Here is a 21,141-nt window from a genome sequence, read left to right as displayed (position 1 = left end):
AGATGAGATTGCCACAATGCAATTTCCATACATTTATAGGTCATTTCTCAGGTACAACTATTCTGCTGCTAAAATGCCAGCAGTGATACTATCCTTGCCTGTCTCATATTGCACAAGGGCAGGCTTGGGCCTCCATGCGACAGCTCTGTTTTCTCACTTCCAGTCTGACAAGAGTCTTATAACAGTGATGGGAAAGAGTGACAGAAGGAAGCAGTTGTTAAACTTCTGAACCAATTGTGGCAGGACGGTTCCCATTTCAAATGGATTGTGCACATAGAATCTTAAAATCTGTAATTTTGTTTGCCCTCAACCTGGGCACTGTGTAATTCCTTACCAATTCACTCAGAGACAGTTCTCAGAAACCTGGTGTCAAAGGAGCAGCATCAGCTATCTGCAAGCTTTCAGGTTGTATAGGTGACTCTGATGCACCAGCAAGGACTGCCAAGTACAGCTTGAGATGAAGAAGAGAGGGATGTCATCAGGTTTTATTGTGCCTGGAGCAAACTCCCCCTAGTCAGCAAACATAGCTTTATGCAACATATCAAGGACTTTTGTTATCTATGAATAGAGTTGCGTTACAAAATTTGCTGTGTTTGTTTTTAACACACCTTCCAACAATTTGGTTTTTTGCAGCAAAACCAATTTGATTTTGATAATTATACTTGATAGTAATTTTTATTTATTTTTTTAAAAAAACCACTGAATTTCTTAACTCACTTTGATGAAATGTCAAATTTAATATCACAGCTACACCAGGATGGAAAAGGCAAGCATAATCCGGGGGTTTGGAAGATGAAATTTAATAACAGAAAAAGCAGTTCAAACATATTTGAAGTGAAAAGAGTTGGAATTTCCCTCATATTAAAACCTTTGTGACCCATGACCCCTTCTAAGCTCTGCAATCTCCTAAATGCTTTTTGTGATTTCATCACAGAATGATGGTCAGTACTCCTTGTCGGCAAAGGTCCTACAGTCCGAACTACATGCAATCAGGAGCAGACATGTGTCTTTAAATCCAGACCTTTCCCCATCATGTATAAAGCAGGGAGGTGGAGGATGAGAATACAGTAATTTAAAGAGCAAAAGGGATGTGCAGGTGAAGAGAGAAGCTTCCCTGCAGATTTCCCCACCAGGATTCTCTCTCTCACACTGACTTACTTCTGATATAGCAGCCTGGCCAAGGGAAAAGTGACATTAGGGGACAGAGTACGGGGAATAAGGCACAGGCAAGGGAGGAGTCAATAGCCCCCCTTCCTATCTGCATTTCCTTTATGTTTAGCATAAGACCCCCTCACAAGAGACGCGGGTGGCGCTGTGGATTAAACTACAGAGCCTAGGACTTGCCGATCAGAAGGTCGGCGGTTCGAATCCCCGCGACGGGGTGAGCTCCCGTTGCTCGGTCCCTGCTCATGCCAACCTAGCAGTTCAAAAGCACGTCAAAGTGCAAGTAGATAAATAGGTACCACTCCAGCAGGAAGGTAAATGGCATTTCCGTGCGCTGCTCTGAAGCTGTACGCCGGCTCCCTCAGCCAATAAAGCGAGATGAACGCCGCAACCCCAGAGTTGGTCACGACTGGACCTAATGGTGAGGGGTCCCTTTACCTTTACCTTTAAGACCCCCTCACACACATCTCTTAGATTTACCTGTGGCAGACACAGGTTTCAAGGCACAGTACTAGTCAGATGTAGCTTGAATTTACATAAACTGAAAATGAGGTCATGGTGAAGGCAAAGTGGTGGGAACCTTAAAAAAACCAACCATGAACCTGGGATGAGGTGGGAGGTTAATTTTTGGTGAGCGGGAGTGAATTCTCTTGGCAATTTAGTGTGCTTTAGGGAGTAATGATTGCCTTTATATTCAAACAGAAAACAATGGCTGCTTGAATGTCTCTTGCTTTAGCTTCCACTCATGATTTTATTCTCTCTGGTAACACTTACTCATACAATTTCTTCATAAAGACGCGGTTAGGTGCTGCCCTCCACATCTGGCAACACACAGGTGAGGTGCTAGGAAATGAGAACTGTGCTTCTTTTACATGTTACCCATGCAGCAAGTAATTAGCACCTTCGTGCCTGCGATGGAGAGTGCTGCAGTCAGGGCCTGCCCTGCTGCCTCAGGATTGGTGTGAAACAGAGGACCACGGTGATGCTGAAGCGACTCAGCAGCAAAAAAGAACTGTGGAAACAGGCTTTCCCTTCAATGCTTCATGAAATAAGGCTTTGGTGGTACCCACCCAGACTTAACTGCAACCTCCTTTTCACCCTCTGCATAGAATCAAGTATGGAGGGGATTGGGCATTACATACAGAAAACACAAAAGCGGACAGAAGCAAAATGCTCATCAGATGAAAAGTATTCATTTAAATCCACAGTAACATCTATGCATCTGATCCCACATTACATGCAGCAAGGCAGATGTGTGCTGGAAAGACTGTAACAGAAATGGAGGAAACAACAGTAGTATTGGAGTGGGAAGAATCTACCCCTGGGCATTTTCTCCCTCATTTTTTTCAGTGTAGGCTGACCCCACACCATGGAACATTTCAATGAAATCTGATTCAACTAGTTGTGTCCATCTTTCTCTTGATTCTTCCCTGTTAGTTGAGGAAAAAGGAGAGTCACCTCAGGGGACATGAGAATGATAAGGAATCATTGCTTGCTTTCATTGGCTGCTTGCTTGACTGGTTTCAGCAAGGCTCACCCCTCCATCACTCTTGAGGGAGAGATGCATATCTGACAGCCTCTGACATATCATAGGACAAGAGAGGAAGACAGTTTGTATGGGAATCTGTGATCAAGGCAAATATAGAGAGATGCTGTGTGGCCACAGCAGGCTGGTAGAGTGACCACACTCAAAGTTTTATACTTTGAAGGGGAAAATCTGAATTAAGAACGGAACCCGACAAGCAGCACTGAACCCAAAATTGATAAAGTGAGCACCAAGCTCAAGACGGTATTAGCAGGTTCTTAGGAGGTGCAGGATCAGAAGAAGTCTCAGAAGTCACCTCCAGTTTCTTTGATAACAAACAGCATCGTTCCATCACTAGAGCTTAGTTTCACTCAATATGATATTTGCAGTCACAAACAGAAAGCAAAAAAGTCCCCAGAGTAGGACAAACCCAATCCAGAATGTGTGCCGGAAAGGGGACAAATGTTTATTGAGCGTGCCATTTCCAAAGATCAGCTGAGTGTCTTTTCGGCTGCAATATGCTAAGAAAGCAGGGATGATATACTGGATCCCATTCCCAGCATAGGCTCCAGTAATGCCCACCAAGGACTCTAAATCGTGGGTGCAGAAAGCCACGATAATGGGGGGAATGAGTGTGATGACTGGGAAAAAAATCCTATCTACTACCCACGGGTAGGTTCCCCCTTCCCGGTGGAAGAGTGTCTTCCAATTGTTCCTCAGAGTCACAGCAATTATAGGAAAGTTGGTGCTGATGGTGAAGACAGGAAAGAGGCCCAGGAAGTAGCGGATAACGGCGATATTGACAATGTCACAGCTGGTGAAGTTGAGCGTATACATATCCATGAGAGTCCCGTTCTTGAAGCAGTAGATAGCAGTGAAGGACAAGAGGCTGTAGAAACCCAGGATTAAGGTGTAATCCAGCAGGACCAACTTGTTAACGTGTTTCTTCTTGGAGATGGGAGTGATGAGAGATGGCAGCGAGTGCTGGCACATGAAGGAATAAACGCACACCCCAAAGAGATTGCGGATCCCTGAGAGTTGCGCTAAAGGAGGGTGACCTTCCCCTTTCCCTTTGGAAATCCGGAGAAGGGCTATAATTATCATGACGACAAATGCTGGAAGACAAGGGGTGGGGAAGGAGAGAGAAAAGGAACATGTTGAAGTCAGAGCAGAAGCTATGCACACAAAAACATATATTTCCTCCTCTAATCTCTGTGCTGGATCACTACAGTCTATAGTGCAAGTGATAAGGGGACGACGACACTTGCTTCCCTGGAGAAAGCAGCGCTGCATACAAAGAAAAGATCTACAAGGAGATAAATACGTGTGTTCAGCACCAGGCTGTACACTGTGGGTGGGGACTCCAATACAAAAGTACAGTTGGCTATCTTTGAAACAGGGTTATCCAGCAATCACACTTTCTCTCAGGGGCATCTGCCTTGTAGGAAATGGGTTTGACCCATCACAGCTGCTGCTTGAGTCCTCAAAGAAATATAAAATAAAACTGTTGTCTTTGAACTCAACACCTTCTCTTTACCCCGGGGTCCCCAGTCTCATTCATGTTAGTAAAAGTGCACTGAAGACATTTCCTAGCATGAGCATGTACCACTTTGGCGGAAAGGGCATTTGAAAGATTGCTTCTGGGCAGCACAGGAGCGCACAAGAGACAATGCTCATGCCCTTTGGTTTTCACAGCATTTGTTTGAGGAGAGTGGGACTGTATTTTACAGGAATATTTGCAACTGGGTTATATTTAAATTTAGGGTATTTGTAAAGAACACATTGACATTGTTCTGCATAAGAAACAGCCAAACAAGCTGCCTGGGACTAATCTCAATTGGGAGAAGGTCTAACAGGGACTGAAAAGAAAGCACTGAAAATTGGAGTTGAAATGCAGGCATAAAGCACACACTTAAAGGTAAAGGTAAAGGTACCCCTGCCCATACGGGCCAGTCGTGTCCGACTCTAGGGTTGTGTGCCCATCTCACTTAAGAGGCCGGGGGCCAGCGCTGTCCGGAGACACTTCTGGGTCACATGGCCAGCGTGACGAAGCTGCTCTGGCGAGCCAGCACCAGCACAGCACACGGAAATGCCGTTTACCTTCCCACTAGAAGCGGTACCTATTTATCTACTTGCACTTAGGGGTGCTTTCGAACTGCTAGGTGGGCAGGAGCTGGGACCGAAAGACGGGAGCTCACCCCGCCGCGGGGATTCAAACCGCCGACCATGCGATCGGCAAGCCCTAGGCGCTGAGGTTTTACCCACAGCGCCACCCGCGTCCCAAGCACACATTTACTTGACATTTACTACAACAGCAACATATAATGCTGTTTATTTGCTTGCCGAAAGAAGATTTGCTGGGGCAAGGCAAAGCAGGTCTAATGTCTTATATTAAATGTTAGTGATAGTAACAAAAATAGTTTTACTGAGCTAAAATAAAGAATAAATAGGGCCCTCAGATGTGCTTGAACAGGAAGTTGAGCATTATGATGAAGGGCACAAGGACCTTCAGTTTGAAGATTTGTTCCTTGACCACTGGGCACTCCATTCAGCTCCATTATGTTAATGTGCTGCCCACCAATTTCAGTCTGCCCTTAGCCACCACCACCTTAAGCCTGTCTTCTTTCTTGGCTCCAGTCCAGGGGGTGGCCCTGGCTGCTGGCTGCCTCCTCCATCTCAGAGTTGCCTTTGCAGAACTTTGTAGGAAGGGGGTTAGGGACAAATCTTAGTTGGCTTTAACTGTCTTTGGCTCTGCTCTACCTACTGTTGTTCTCCCTGACTTCCACCCTGCCAGTCTTAATGGGCACCAGCGGCCACTGCCATTTAGTAAATTTCTGCTTAAGTTTCATTTCTGTTAAATTAATTTTTCTCTCCAGTCTCCATTTCTTATGCTGACCTCTTGAACCTTGCGATCATAACAGCCTCTAAAACAGAAAGCAACCATTTTACAAACCCAAACCTGAACTGGTTGAAAAAATTTAGTTCATTCATTAGGCCCTCATCATTTTGATTGCTAACTTTTTTCTTGTGTAGGTTACAGCCCTTCATGATAGTGTTCCAGAACAGGGGCATCATTGGAGGGGGCAGGGGGCCAAGCCCCCCCTCCAATTTTCAAGGAGGGGGCCAGGCAACCTCTAAATTCCATGGTGACCGTGTGACACCATGTACACATGCTGCACATGTTGACATCACTTGCACATGCTGCTCACAACACGTCAGCATGTCGTGCAGCATGTGGAAATGACTCAGCAAGTTGCATGGAAGATGCACATGGTGGGCAGCACCAGCCCCCTCAATCACGGGGGCAAGCCAGCATGCTTGTTCCAGAGACTGGCCATTTTGTGCTTGAAAGGGGAACGTCTCCTGCTCCCTGCTTCAACTTGGTGTATTCAGTGGGGAGAGTGGCTGCTTAGGATAACAAATGGTCCAAGATGGGCTGTTTTGGCATTTGTACAAACTGTCTTTAGCTGTGGCTGAGAAACAGAAGCCCCAAACCAATTAATCAGATACTGTAACACACAGAATGCTAATGCACACTTCCACTGCACAGAACATTTAAAGCCATTTAAAAAGACGGACTTTGACAGCACAGCAACCAAGAGAGGAGACACAGGGACTAAAAACCAGGGTGACTACCAGAAAACACCCAATTAACTGGCCACTCACAAAAACCCAGCTAAATCCAGATTTTACAGCAATGCTTGGGCTTATGGAACAAATGCTAGGGGGCTCTCAATTAAATCGACAAGCTGTACATTCTGAAAGGCCCTATAACAGTAGCTACAAAAAGGAAGACAGTCCCCCTGTAAATTGAGTAGTGACTTATATTGCCTATGAGTATTATGGGATCAAACCTAAGATACAATATTCAGTAAATTCAAGTGCACTTCGAGTCATGTGTTCCCTCCATTGTAGCTGCCTATGCAGAACCACAAGATCACTCATTGTACCAGGGGCACATATGCTTCCCAGCATCCAACGTAACTCTATCTATATAAAAGCGGTCAACTGTCATGAAAAGCAGGCCTAACATGTCAAAGCCTATTTTGTTTTCCAGTTCTTCATTTGAATACTGACATGCTCACAGAAAAATCTTATAGACAATATATTTCAAGGACTCCACTTTTTTATACCCAAAGCAACAAGAACTGAGCAATTTATACAGGTTGCTATCATCCTACCATCATTTCTTGTACTGCTTGGTGACCACCATTAAGCGTCTGGAGAGTCCTCATAAAGAGAACCTTCTTTGCGGCAAAGCACCACCAGATTGCCACAATTTTTCAAGGATCTGCTTTCGTCAGACCACACTTTGAATATTATGTCCAGTTCTAGGCACCACAAATTAAAAAGGATATTGACAAGTTGGAATGTGTGCAGAGGAGAGCAACCAAGATTATCAAGGGTCTGGAAACCAAGCCTTATGAGGCACGGTTGATGGAGCTGGGTATATTTAACATGGAAAAGAGGAGACTGAGAAGACATATGCTAGCCATCTTCAAATATCTCAAGGTCCGTCACATGGAAGACTGAAAAGAAGTTGAGATTGAGATTATCAATACTATAAAGAGAAATTAGGAACCTTGAATAAATAGTGCATATTACTATCATGATGAGGTGGTGGAGGAGGATTCATTAAATTTCTATACTGCCCTTCCTCCAAGGATCACAGAGCAATTTAAAATATAAAAACACATAACATAGTAACAATCAAAAATAACCGCCATGAGATGTTCTGTACAGCAGAAGCTGTTAGAAACCATTTGCCACCTCTTTGTTTACTGGAGAATTTCCTTTAATTATCTGTCTTGAAGACACACACAAAGGGGGGGGGAGGGGGGAGAACCAAAGATTCATTATAAAGCAGCTGGAACTGCTCCTTATAAGTCTCTTCTATCAATGGCAAATACAGAAAAACTACAAACCACCACAGCAAAGGTACAAAGCCCTTCAAGTCATCTAGAACCTGCCCAAGGACACCAAATATTCTCAACAGAGTTTAAGAGAATTGTGAGCTCGGACATTCTGACAGGAACAAAGGAACAAGAGAGCAGGAGTGACATGGAAGAGACAGCTCTCAGGAAAGAACAAGCAAGGCAGGTTATTCTTCTCAGAAAAAGCAAGCAGAAGATATCCAGATCTTTCTCTTTGGGGAAAATAATTTGACTTGTGGTGTCCAGTCCTGTATCTCTGCCATAGCTTAACTATATTTAACTGCAAGACCTCTGCACCTCTTCCCCTGCAGAGAGAGAAGCAGTAAATCTCTACTATCTCTGCTCAATCAAGGGTGAAGATCTGACCTATTTCCTTGCCAAGTTCCCTTATCAGGTACAGGCTGCTCATTTAACCCATTCTTTTCCACACCAGAAGCAGCATGTACTTTAAGGAATGCAAGCCACTCTTAGTATTTATTCATTCATGTGTGTCCTGCTCTTCAGCCCAGTGTCTCAGAGAGCTCATACAAAATCAACCTGCAAGAAAACAGTCCTTGCTCACAAGCTAACAAAACAGTGCTCGCCAACCGGGGGCCATATGCCTCCCTGGGGGCCCCCATGATATTCCAAGGGGGCCACAGGCAGAAAGTGGATAAATAGTGGGCCACGGCATGAGACTAGGGAGCTACAGAGGGAAGTGAGAAGTGAAAAAAACAGAGAAGTGACTGAGAAAAGAAAACAAAGATGTAGAGTGAACAGAGAAGTGACTGTGCTTCCCAATGGATGGAGCACCACGCACACTCTGCGGCAACATTGCTTCCGTTTCCTTCTCCCTCCCACTTCCGCACACCAATGCTGTGCGGCTGCAGCAGTGCTAAGTGTGCGGGGTGCTGTCTCTTCATGCATTCATGCAAGTATTACTGCACAAAGAGATACGTTGCTGAATGCAAGAGTTACTCAGCCTCACGCGAAATCACCTTTATATAATGGACAGAGGTGATCTTTGGTTATTCCTCACAGCAATAGAGGAATATAAAAAAGCTTGTTTCTGGTCATCAAGCCCAAGGGTAACACTGATCGAGAAATACTTACATTTTTTAATGTAATTCTTTTTGTATAAATGATAAGAATTATAAATAAAATGCGTTCTATTTACAAACAAAACATTTAAATAGGAAGGAGCTGACCTTTCAGCGAAGCTATCAGCATGAACCCCATAGACTTTCCCACACCCACACTTTCCAGACTCTTGAATTTAATGCCTTTTATGTCAGCTGGTATGTCTCTGCATACTCCACTAATGAAAACGGGTAGCTGCTTGCTAGTCAGGGGGGCCCTGCAAGGGCACATTTTTCATTCCAAACCTACTTCAGGAGTCAGTCCAACATGCCATCCCTGTGCCACATGGGATGGGATGGTTTTACAAGCCAGAGACCAACAGGTACACAAACATCAAGTCATGGTGGAATAAGAGCTTGGCTATTTCTCCTTTCTGAACCGGCAGGTGCTTTAAGGGTAGCCTACACTGCGAAAAGCTGACCTGATTTTGCCTTCCTGTAGAGAACTAATCCTGTGAATTGGTCGATTTCTCTCACCCTTTTTAAAAAAGCAAGTTATTTTTGTGATGAAAGTGCAAGGCCTGGTCTGCTGACTACTGAATTCAGTGAAATGACCTCTTCTTCCCATCCCACACTGGATATTTAAGGAGTATCATCTTACTTTCTAGGTAAGATGATGGGTACTTTTGAAATTCAGGCACCTTCTCCATTATGGAAGATTGTAACGTTATCAATAGTTATGCAACACTTACATATACAGATTGTCCTTTATGAGAACTGTACCAGCACTTGGAATAATAGGTTATTTTTCCTTTTTCAGCAGAGATCTGATCTGCCTTCCTAAATCATACCCTTTCATACCTTCTTATTTTGAAGTACATGGAATTTTTTCAATGCACATTCCACAAAGATCTGGTGAAGTTCAACACTCCAAAGCTATCCTGGCAGATCTATTTTCCTAGTCAAGGGGATATAGGAGGACATCCCTTTCCCTTGTGCTGCTGGAACTGTACAGCTAAACACTCACAGACTAGATTTATCTTCCTGTCCCTATGTGGCAGCAAGATGAAGACAAAGCTCCAAAACCCAGTTATGTCCAGCGATAAATCAAAACGAAGAGAGGGTGATAGTCTGTAACAGATAGCTCCTGATAGACCAGGAGGGAAGATGGTTTTGTGGGCATATGTGAAGCTCCACGCATCTGTATTCATGTAACGAAGGCAATGAGGATGAATACAACAACTCAAATGCTCTGGTAGTCTAAAGCAGAAGGGGAACCTCAGACCTGGAAGCCCTCCAGGTCTCCCTTATCTGGCTTCTGGGTTTCTCAAGGCCACACCTCACCAGCCCTGTTTTATACCTTCCTTGAGTGTTTTCCTGGTTGAAATGCTGAAGCTTTGATAATGTCTCTTGCCTGCCTGGATAGAGATGGTGTGTGCGCTTACCAGCCTACTATACAAAGGTAATGTTCAAATTAATTGCTCCGTCCACTTATGTCTCTGGTCATTATCTGCCACTGCGGCTCCTAGAAGGGAATATGGCCCGCAGGCTGAAAGGGGTTCCACATTCCTGCTCTAAGCGATGCCCTTTATTCCAGCATTGGCTTTCCCAGCTGCTCAGCTCCTGCTCAAATAAAGGTCTCTTACAGCTAAAGAACATCAGTGGCCAAGTTTACCCTTTCCACAGAGATACCAGAGACACGGACAATGTGCCAGAAATGGAGACATCTGATAAAGGAGAATAAGAAGCAAAGGCAAAATATGTGGTAGTCAAACCTGTTAAAATTATAATATGGTTTTATTATTGTCACTAATTACTAAAAAAAAATCCCCCAATGCACAGCCCACTTAGCACTATTTACAGCTGCAAAATGAAAAATAAAGCAATACTACCCCCATCTATTTAGGCTCATTTATCATTACTGAATAGTTACCTTCATCATTTTATGGTGGTACCTCGGGTTAAGTACTTAATTCGTTCCAGAGTTCTGTTCTTAACCCAAAACTGTTCTTAACCTGAAGCACCACTTTAGCTAATGGGGCCTCCCGCTGCTGCTACGCCGCCAGAGCACGATTTCTGTTCTTATCCTGAAGCAAAGTTCTTAACCCGAGGTACTATTTCTGGGTTAGCGGAGTCTGTAACCTGAAGCGTATGTAACCCAAGGTACCACTGTATTTAGAAAAGTGAGTGTAAGAAGCCAGGTTTTGTGAAAACAAGGGCTGATCAAAATTTCTCGGGAACTACACATGGCTCCTGGATAGTTGAGGACAGGCCCTCATGAGGCATTTGTGGAAACACAAGAGAGAAAAAGCAGTGGAGGTGATGAATGGAGAGAAACCACATAAGGCAAAATATAGGGAATGAGGATTATGTATTACTTTTAAAGATAGCTCTTCTTCCTAAGAGCTCAGTTTGGTAGTTTAGTCTCACACCCCTGTGCGGTGGCTTAGTCACAGAAAATGTGATTTGCCCAGTGAGCTGCAGTACTGGGAGTCCTACTTCAAGCATTGGAATCCCTAACCTATTCATACATAAGCCACATGAACATAACCAACCTTTGATATGGATAACAAAGGATGTTGTGTTGTGCTACTTTTTAGAGAACTAAACTAGATCCTGGTGCAATTCTGCAAATAATAATAATAATAATAATAATAATAATAATAATAATAATAATAATAATTTATTATTTATACCCCGCCCATCTGGCTGGGCCTCCCCAGCCACTCTGGGCGGCTTCCATAGAAACCAAAAATACAGTAAAATATCACAAGTTAAAAACTTCCCTGAACAGGGCTGCCTTAAGATGTCTTCTGAATGTCAGGTAGTTGTTTATCGCTTTGACATCTGCTGGAAGGGCGTTCCACAGGGCGGGCGCCACTACCGAGAAGGCCCTCTGCCTGGTTCCCTGTAGCTTTGCTTCTTGCAATGAGGGAACCGCCAGAAGGCCCTCGTCATTGGACCTCAGCATCCGGGCAGAATGATGGGGGTGGAGACGCTCCTTCAGGTATACTGGAAATAATAGGATGGTTATTTCCATTCCCTATTCTCTCACTGGCAAACACATGCTGTAATGATCAAGATGATATGAAAGGGCAAAGTTGCTAATTTGGGATGTTCTCAGGCTGGTCTGTGACCCTTGAAGGAAGCGAAAGGCCTCTGAATGCACTTCTCAAGACTTTCTCAGAGCATGTAGCCAACATGTCCTTGAAAGTCACAACCTCCTTAGAGTTGTTGAAATGAGGATCTCTGGCAAGTCTATACAGCATTACCAACTGGGAAATCAGCAGGAGCACAAATCCCCAACAAAAAGAAATGCAAATTCTGCAAAGACAACATTGGTATCATGAATTGACGCATAATGGCAGGATCATGTTGAGGCAACTTATATAATAAATTTACACATGTTTTACTGAAGTATTAACACATTCTGTGTCACACGGAAAAGTGTTGAGGGGGTCTCAAACCAAGGTTTCCAACAGTCAGTGTTCCAATGCCTTTTACTCCTTTATCCTCAACAATTCTGCAGTGTCAAAGCTAGTGTCTTACTGCCTGAGCCAGCTGCCACTCCTGCCTTGGGTTCTGAATTTTTGTTAATGAAAATGTTTGTAAGCTGGAGCCATGAAGGATCTGGTATATGCTGGCAAGCAGCTTTGCTTTGCTTGCTTGCAACCTACCCAGTCACAGAGAAAGGGAGGGTGAAAAGCAGCGCCACCGCTGCTGATACCTATACCTAAAAAACAAAAAATAGGCAGGGCAAAGAGAAGAGTGAAGAACCAGGAGTGGAAATGGAGTGACCGGGGAGGGGAGGCATTGGAAGACCCTCTCAAACCTGGTGGTGCCTCCAATAATGTCAACTGTCTCTCCAAGTCAATTAGGTCACAACAAGCCCCCAAAAGCCCTTTCAGCCTTGTCAGTACAAGCTGCCTGTCTAGGCATCTGGTCTCCTGATCATAACTTGTTTGCCTTTGGCCCTTCAACCCCTGGAATTCTTCTTTCTGCCTGGCTCAAACTCATTTGCCTCAGACCCTACTATACTTGATCTGATGCCTGAGACAAAGCCCATCTGCAGCCCACCTCAGAGTCAGGGAAAGGCCCGACACATACCATTATTAAATATGATGTCTTCATGTACAGTGGTGCCTCACAAGACGAAATTAATCCGTTCCGCGAGTCTCTTCGTCTAGCGGTTTTTTCGTCTTGCGAAGCAAGCCCATTGACGGCTTAGCGGCTTAGCGCTATTAGCAGCTTAGTGGCTTAGAAAAAGGGGGGGGGAGGAAAAAAACCCCGCAGGAACTCGCAAGTCTTGCGAAGCAAGCCCATAGGAAATTCGTTTTGCGAAGCACCTCCAAAACGGAAAACCCTTTCGTCTAGCAGGTTTTCCATCTTGCGAGGCATTCATCTTGCGGGGCACCACTGTAGTTGTTTTTTTTAAAAAGGAGCTACAAAGAAGTCACAGTCTATCTAAGGTAGTAGTCAGGAAAAGAAAGCCAAGGTTTCCTGCTCAAGGTGCTCTAAAAGCATGTTCTAAAAGAAGATTTGCCTGCGCAATATGACCAGGCCTTTAACACATGAGAGCAGCAAGGAAGGCACATAATGTCTTTTTCTTCCCTGCCCCTTTCCTGGAACAAAGAGAAAATCTGAAGGGGAACTCAAGAGTGATGAGACTTCCTCTTGCAAGACCTGCTGTGAGGAAAACAAATGCTGTCTGCCCAACTTGACCCAGAAGATGTTGATTTTAGAGAAGTGGACAACTCTGCTACAGGGAACTGTTCTTCTGGCCAGATGTGGAATGAATATGTATGAGCCTATATCTAAACATTGGTACTTAGGGAAAGCCTGGAAGCCTGGGGATATTAAAAATTCCATTTGTGGCAGAAAGATAAGGACACGGATCTCCACAGGGAACACGGAAAAGTTAGTTTAGCTTTCCCAAGCTCATCAGGTATTGTTTGACAGAAAGTGTGAAGTTTTTCAGAATGAGTGCTCCTGTCACACATAAAGAAAGTGTAGGCCAACAGTGGCTTCAGACCACCAAGAAGAAATCAACAACATCAAGGACTGAAACGTTAAGTTTTTCTATGGAGTCTTGCACTGGTCTCTACTAGATCATTCTGCCTTCATGCTAATTGTTTGTTCTTATGCTGACAATTGTTGGAGGATGTTTATACTTTTGGGTTATCTGTCCTGGTTTGTGAAACCTCATTCAAAACTATACCTAAATATCAAATGGCATTCCTATACAATTATGTTCCATTTTCATAAAAGTAATGTTCATGTTACTTGCGGAGCTAAAATGTGTTGGCTCTTGTTCTGCTGATCGGGAATTCAGCAGTTATTCTGGGCAATTTGACTATATCTAATTGTTTCAATGCTGACTTTCAGTTCTAAGCATTATTGGTCAAGCACATCAAGCAACGTTTCAGCAACTGTGGATAACTATGCTAGGTATCTGCAAGGCAACAAAGTCAAGAGCAATTTTATATGACTGTATCTGCGACTGGACTTAACTGTCAGGGGTCCTTTACCTTTACCTTTTTATATACACTCTCAGATAGAAACGGAAAAGGATCTTGTGGCACTTTAAGGACTAACACATTTGGTCCAGACTACAGTTCACATCATCAAGTGTTATCCTGACTTCCACACATGGTTGGTGAAGGAATTACCGACATTGAGGTCAGAGGGAAATGAAATGCAGAAAAGGACAGTGATAATTACATAATTTACTATGAACATCCACAAACCAGTTATTGATAACATAAACATATTGACACTACTAAGCTTTAATACGTGTACTGTGATAAAAATCATTTGTCTCAATTCAATTCATAATAAATCTCTTAATATGCTATAATTCACCTATGGAATGAATCAAGATAAAGGATATTTAACTTGCTGACAAAAGCAAAGATTTTATATTGTGATATGTTAAGGTCTACAGTTAATTAAACACAGTAGAATTCAACATCCTGCTTTTACGATCTTTCTGTATATGCAAGCATTACAGTTTGCCAGATCCCACTACTTTTCCCTCATATGTGCTGAGGATTCTCTCAACCCCCACAGAGCCAATTTTGGGAGTTGCATGGAAGGAGGAAAAGAAGTACTGTTGCACAAGTGGAAGTATCCTGTCCATAATCATTACTATTTATTTCCCTCCATCCTCACTGTTAGCACTTCCCACCATCACCATGTGTATAAGTACCTCTAACTCTTTCCATGTGCCACAAAGCTCTTAGTTGGTTCTGCTGCAACAGAGTAATAAAAGACTACTATTCTGGAAATTCTTGGCCAGAAAAGCTCTCTAATTGCATGCAACAGGAGATATACACAGAACAGGAGGTGTAAATTGAGGTCTCCCATTTCCCAGCAACTCAGTTATTCTACCTTCCCCAGAGCCATACATTCTTTAAGCTCTAAGCCTTGAGCAACACTGATCAAATGCCACTAGAAGGCATGAATGACACTTTCAGTTTTCACTTCTCCAAGTAATGCAGAGCAGATGAGAGAATGAAATTCTGCCCCACCATCTTGACAGAATAGGAGGTGCCCATAGTCCATTCCTTCCCTCAATCCACTTAGAACTATTTGTTTAAGCAAGCACTGTGTCAAGAGTTTTGACACATTTCTGCCAGAGCTATCCATCAGTCCTAGCTGATGGCGTGACAGAACTTTCCTCCCAAAGCGGAGAATCAATACGCCAGCGCATAATGATAATGAATCACCCTCTTGCAGTACATGCCTCTTGCTTTGTTCCTCATTGAAAAAGTATCAGGATAGACTCTTAGGAGGAGGAAGCACCAGGAGGAAAACAGGAGGAGGAAGAGGAGAGGATATTGCGGTCCCTCTGAAGGTGGGAGAGGCTTCAGGGGCAGATTCTTCCTCTCACAGTTGCACATGCTCCTAGACAGTTGTTGTCAAGATCCCTTAGTACAGTAGTACCTCGGGTTAAGTACTTAATTCGTTCCAGAGGTCCGTTCTTAACCTGAAACTGTTCTTAACCTGAAGCACCACTTTAGCTAATGGGGCCTCCTGCTGCTGCCGTGTCGCCGGAGCATGATTTCTGTTCTCATCCTGAAGCAAAGTTCTTAACCCAAGGTACTATTTCTAGGTTAGCGGAGTCTGTAACCTGAAGCGTATGTAACCTGAAGTGTATGTAACCCGAGGTACCACTGTATAAGCAAAGGCTTGTAAAATGTTAGGGTGATGGCCTAGAGACCCAGCAAAACACTGGCAACTGAGAGGTTCTGAGGTAAGATTCAAGAGAAAAGCAAACAGAGGGTAAATGATGGACAATACTGAAACACTAGTATTAGTCTAACACACCAAGATTAAAAAAGAAGTATATTGTAAGCCACATTGATTTCAGTTCCCCTTAATTTCAAGTAATCATGTCTTTGATCAACTTTTTTAAAGTTTCCAGAAGGAACAGGAAAAACAATAGTCTTGTGGCACCTTAAAGACTAACAAATTCATTACGGTGCAACTTTCATGGATTAGAGTTCACTTAATTTGATGCATGATTATATTTTTTGTTTTAAGTTATTTAACAATTCTCCTGCAGGTGGCACCGTCTTCTTCTTCACATTTATTTGAGCCATAGGCTTCATTCTATGCAAGCTTTCATAAAATTTATTACATATTCCAGTACACAACAGTGGCAAGAATAACAAACTATAAGAACTGCAATGTCTGAAATACATCATTAATATATCACTCTTAGGAACAAGAACTCAACAGAAATGACAAAGAAGTTCAGAATGTGAGCAGGCTCTGGAAAAAAGTGTCCCCAAAAGAGGACACAGGAGCAATGTGGAGGGTCAGCCTGTAAGGAGATAGGGAAGACCAAGCAAGATATAGGGAGGCATTATAGTCTTATAAAAAAAGACTGCAGGCACCTAGTCAGCAAAATGGGAATGCTGTTTTGCCTAATTTATTCTCATCCTGTAGACAGCAAAACTCCACAATTTGCGGGCACTAGCATAACTATGTACTTGCTACGCTGCTCAATTTCAACTAAATGTATGAAATTCACTTATGTCGCCCCATGAGAAAAAGGATGATATCTTATCCCTCAAACTGAGTATGACAGAATACTGTGCATTTAGGTGGTAAAGATGTGTAAGTACTGGGAAAGGGCTCATACTGCTGTAGCAGCTAGAAATGTTTTTTAAGCTTAAGAACAAGGAACAAGGTGAAACAGCATAACTTTAAACTTTTTCCTACATTTATGCACCATTCTGAGCTATGGCAGTGCAGGTACCCTGCCGCATTGTTGTTGCTTTAGTCTTCTGGCTACCGCTTAGAGGTATTTTTAGAAGTACACTTCACAATGCCTTGCTCTGAGAAAGGCTCCTTGGGCCTTTCCTCAGGTGCTAGAGCAAGAGAGGAGGAGGGTGTGGGTGTTGGAGAGGCCCAGTATGCAGCTGGGTGAATGGTAGTGGCAAAGACAGCAATAATGAGAGTGGAGAAATATGAGAGTGGAGCAACAATGAGGCATGGGAGCAACAGTCCATGCTTGTTAACCTAACCACATTTGCCTGCTGCCTGAGACAATGGTTTCAATGTGCCTCATTATAGCACCAGCTCTGCCAATGTATATTTGGACAGAACTTGGGCATGTCATGAACAAGATGTAAATCTTACATAACAAGAAAACTTCTCGAATTTGGTGGGTCTAGTATCCAATGAAGCACCACAATTTCCTAGAACTGCTTGGGCAACAAAATACTTGTCAGGGAACTGCCATCAGGGCTGGAGGGAGAGAGCGGGCTCCAGAGGGATTCCAGAGAGCGTCCCGGGATGGGGAGAGGCAGCCCATCTTCTGGGGAAGGGAATCAGCGTAGCACCAGTGGAGAAGGGGGGCAGATGGGGGAATCGGCGAGGCGGTCCCATGACTCCTTGCTGGGGACCAGCGGGGAGAGTAAGGGTCCTCCACTGCCCACACCCTCCTTGCACAGAAGGCTTCCGCGCAGGGAGAGTAGGAGGAGACTAGGCATCAAAGAGCTTCTTTGCTGTAAGAAGTTCAAGAAACGCCCACTGACGGATTCTGCCAGCGATTGAGACAGCCACGGGTGAGTGGCTGTCCGGACAGAAGAGGTTCACTCAGGCAACCCAGCCAGGTGTGGCGCCGGTTTACGCACGAGCAACCCCTAGAACCATTACAATACTCTACTACAGATATTAAGGCATGTTGGGTTACTCCTCCTTTCTACCCTGGATGTAGCACGAAATTGAAATAAACAGTTGCTCTGAATGCCACAGCTAAACATAACTGAAGTGGCCCATGCAAATGGTACAACTTTCTCTTCCAGTCTGGGGGGGAAACACTCTTCTTAAACACTCATTTTATCTAGCAAGATCTTCAACAGCCAGATACAGCACTCTATATCATTCTTGATTTTTTATCTGAAACTAACAAGGGACTAAGACTCAAAATGGCACCACTTTACCTCACCCCTCACCCCCAACAGACGGTGCTGAAAACTAGTTCTTCAGCAGATGTTTCACAAAGAGATGAGATTGTGGAGAAGCATGGTATTTCAACTTTGTCGTTGTAAATATATTTTCTTCTCCCTTCTAAGTGCATTATTTATCCACTATACAGCTGTTCTTGTCCTCCCTTAAAAGAAACAAAGAAAATGCACACGTACAAACTTGGTGAGATAAGGACGTCACTTGAATACCCTTAAAACAAACATGAAATGGCTTGTGGCTCAGAATTTTACCCATCCTACCTGTACAGTGTGTAAAACAGACTCGAAAGAGCAAGAAGTCTGAATGAGCCTATCGTAAACTGTCACAGTAAGCTCAGCCTTTTATCAGAAGAAGAGTGCCTGTCTAGAGGGAAGGATGCTGACATACTAATCTCACTGCAGGAGACTGGAAATAGCAAGAGTTTTTAAACCTCTGTACAAGCCGTGGCTCTAAAAAATTGAAGTATTCCCCGAGTCCCCTTTCCCAATTAGCAATTGTCAAATTTTAGGAGTGGGAACAAAACTAGTTCAGAGATGGAATCTCTGGATGAATTTACATTTTAATTTAAAAACAGCAGCAGGACAGCCATACTACTGTATGGAATTATGAATCTATGCAGCAGCTCAGAAAAAGAGGGTTCTTTTGTTTTGTTTTGGCTAATTGCTCATCTTAGAGAAGGCAAATGGTAACAGATGAACCACCACAGAAGAAAATCACATGCATTTTAGGTATTTCTTCTAAGTAAGAATTGAGCAACACTAGAGAGACGCTCTCTGGAAATGCAGAACTAATTTCTTTCACTTGTGTAGCAAACTAATGCATCATATGCTTTACCATATTTTTTGCTCTATAGGACGCACTTTTCCCCCTCCAAAAATGAAGGGGAAATGTGTGTGCATCCTATGGAGCGAATGCAGGCTTCAGGCAGCTATCCGCAAGCCTTCGGAGCACAGCAGGAGTTCCCGCTGCGCTCGGAAGGCTTGCGGATAGCTGCCTGTTCTGGGGGCTGGGGTCAGGGGAAGCTTGGGCTTCCCCCGTCCCCAGCCCCGCAGCTAAAAACGAAGACAAGACAGCGAGCGGGTTCCATCCCGCTCGCTGTCTTGGCTTCTTTGCTCTTTGGGGCTGGGGAGGGGAATAAATTTTTTTTCTTTATTTCCCCCCCTAAAAACTAGGTGCGCCCTATGGTCCGGTGCACCTTATGGAGCGAAAAATACGGTAAATAAAAGAAAAAAAGGAGCAGCTCACTGGATCTTCTCAAGATCAGGGGAAATGAACACATCATTAAGTGACTATCCAAAGTTCAAACCTAGAAGCATCACACCCAGTGTTGCTTGGGAATTCTAAGAAAACAAAAAATCAGTACAGTTTTGAAACCAGTGGTTAAAATCAGGACAGTCCTGAAAGGTTTATTCTACCATCTTATTTCAAAATGGTGTTCAACTGTATCCATAAAGACAAAAACCTCTTGATGTCAGGAACCACCATGCAAAATTGGGTTATAATACCCAGTTTTCATTCTTATCCCAAGTTCAAGCACCACTACTGTCTAAAACATTTATCAACAGATTATATAAATTGTTAAATGTGTACAAAGAATGGGAACCGTACAGCAGAAAGGGCCTCTTTTGAAAACCATTCCACATGCTACTTCTCCATCAGAGGCACCGCTTAATCTGAGCATTTTTTCCAGTTGTATGTATGTAGGGAATCTGCCACTAGTGTTGATTTCCTAATCTATCCACTAGTGAAGCAAGGCACACTGTATCGACACAACCATTTTCTTAAAAATAACTTTCCAAAATTTAAAGCTTCTGTATTGGAAAGCAATTGAATGAGAGTCAAAGGATAAAAAGAAAAAACATGCATAGATGTGCAAAGCAGAACTCTCCAGTTTTATTGTCAGTTTTTCTGCAGTGTTTCTAGCTTTGAATAAATATACCTACAATTGTTCAAAGCGACTTACTCCCAAGTAAGTGGGCAAAAGATTTCAGCCTCCATCTTCTGTGTGGTCTTATCAGTTAGAAGAGCAGAAATCCAGGCACTACCTTTCCAAAGTGTTTGTGACAGCCCATGGAAGAAGACTGCACAAAGGACTAACGTGCTAATTTTCCTGAAATGAGTAAATTTCAGGGCACCACTGAAGGAAAACTAGACTGAGAAACTGAAAGCAAGCACTCTGGGGAATTTGCAGAAGGCATAATTATTAAAATATAACAACATCCAATAATAGCAGATATAGCATCTGTAACAAACTGAACAAAACCTGCTCCTGACTGAGGGCTAGCTGGGTAAACTCTTCAGCATTGGCTCTGCAGCCTGCTAGGAGTCTCATACTGTAACAAGTTGCAATTAAATGCCTTAGCTGTTTAATGATGATTTTCTCCACACTGTTGTGTTTTTCCCATGATCTCTAGCCCTTAATATATGCTTCTCAACACATGCAGTACAAACTAATTGATTAACCAATTAAACATTCTACAATGCTGGATGGAAAAAATGAGGCACTGCATGCCGGGCTCTAGGTCAAGGGTGACTAAACTATGCCCCCCCCCCCATGTTGCTGAACCATAATTCCTGGTCATAAACTGACTGGGGTTGCTGTGAGTTGCAGCTCAACCACATCTGGAAAGCTACAGCTTTGCCACCAGTGTGTAAGATGACCTATCCATTGTATTTGTTGTGAAGATCAGAAAAGTATGTGCCATGATATCCTATCATCATGTATATCTGAAGTTGCTCTGAACATCAAAGAAGGATTTGTGTGGTGGTGGCAACCTGAAAAGTATGTTTCAGATAACTACATTTATCTAGATCTAGGCAGCATGTCGTTTACACAAAAAAACAGGATGAGCAACAGATCATACTCTGCCCTCTCAATATGATTTTTGAAAGGAAGGGGCTGTAAAAGAACTAATATAAGCTACTGCCTCTCAGCTATTTTTCAGCATGTCAGTTCATCACAAAATTAACATGAAGCCTC

General features: G+C 43.4%; 1 protein-coding gene and 1 long non-coding RNA gene across 3 annotated transcripts in view; both read right to left on the bottom strand.

Moving 5' to 3' along the window:
* Positions 1-1,885: 1,885 nt before the first annotated feature.
* Positions 1,886-21,141, bottom strand: part of TMEM104 (transmembrane protein 104) — a 74,231-nt gene continuing 54,975 nt past the window's right edge. For both annotated transcript variants that reach the window (XM_081850811.1, XM_081850810.1), the window contains exon 10: positions 1,886-3,804. In XM_081850811.1, coding sequence (XP_081706937.1) covers positions 3,044-3,804 — 761 coding nt within the window. In that variant the 3' untranslated portion in view covers positions 1,886-3,043. The remainder of the gene's footprint in view (positions 3,805-21,141) is intronic.
* LOC309335742 lies at positions 5,873-12,458 on the bottom strand. The gene is made up of 3 exons (XR_014153695.1): positions 12,107-12,458; positions 7,414-10,250; positions 5,873-7,020 (listed from the first exon to the last, which is right to left on the bottom strand). It is a non-coding gene; the product is annotated as an uncharacterized lncRNA (long non-coding RNA).

Source organism: Podarcis erhardii, assembly GCF_964252035.2.
Source record: "Podarcis erhardii genome assembly, chromosome: 2".
Taxonomy (NCBI): domain Eukaryota; kingdom Metazoa; phylum Chordata; class Lepidosauria; order Squamata; family Lacertidae; genus Podarcis; species Podarcis erhardii.
This window is presented reverse-complemented; position numbering and strand designations above follow the sequence as displayed.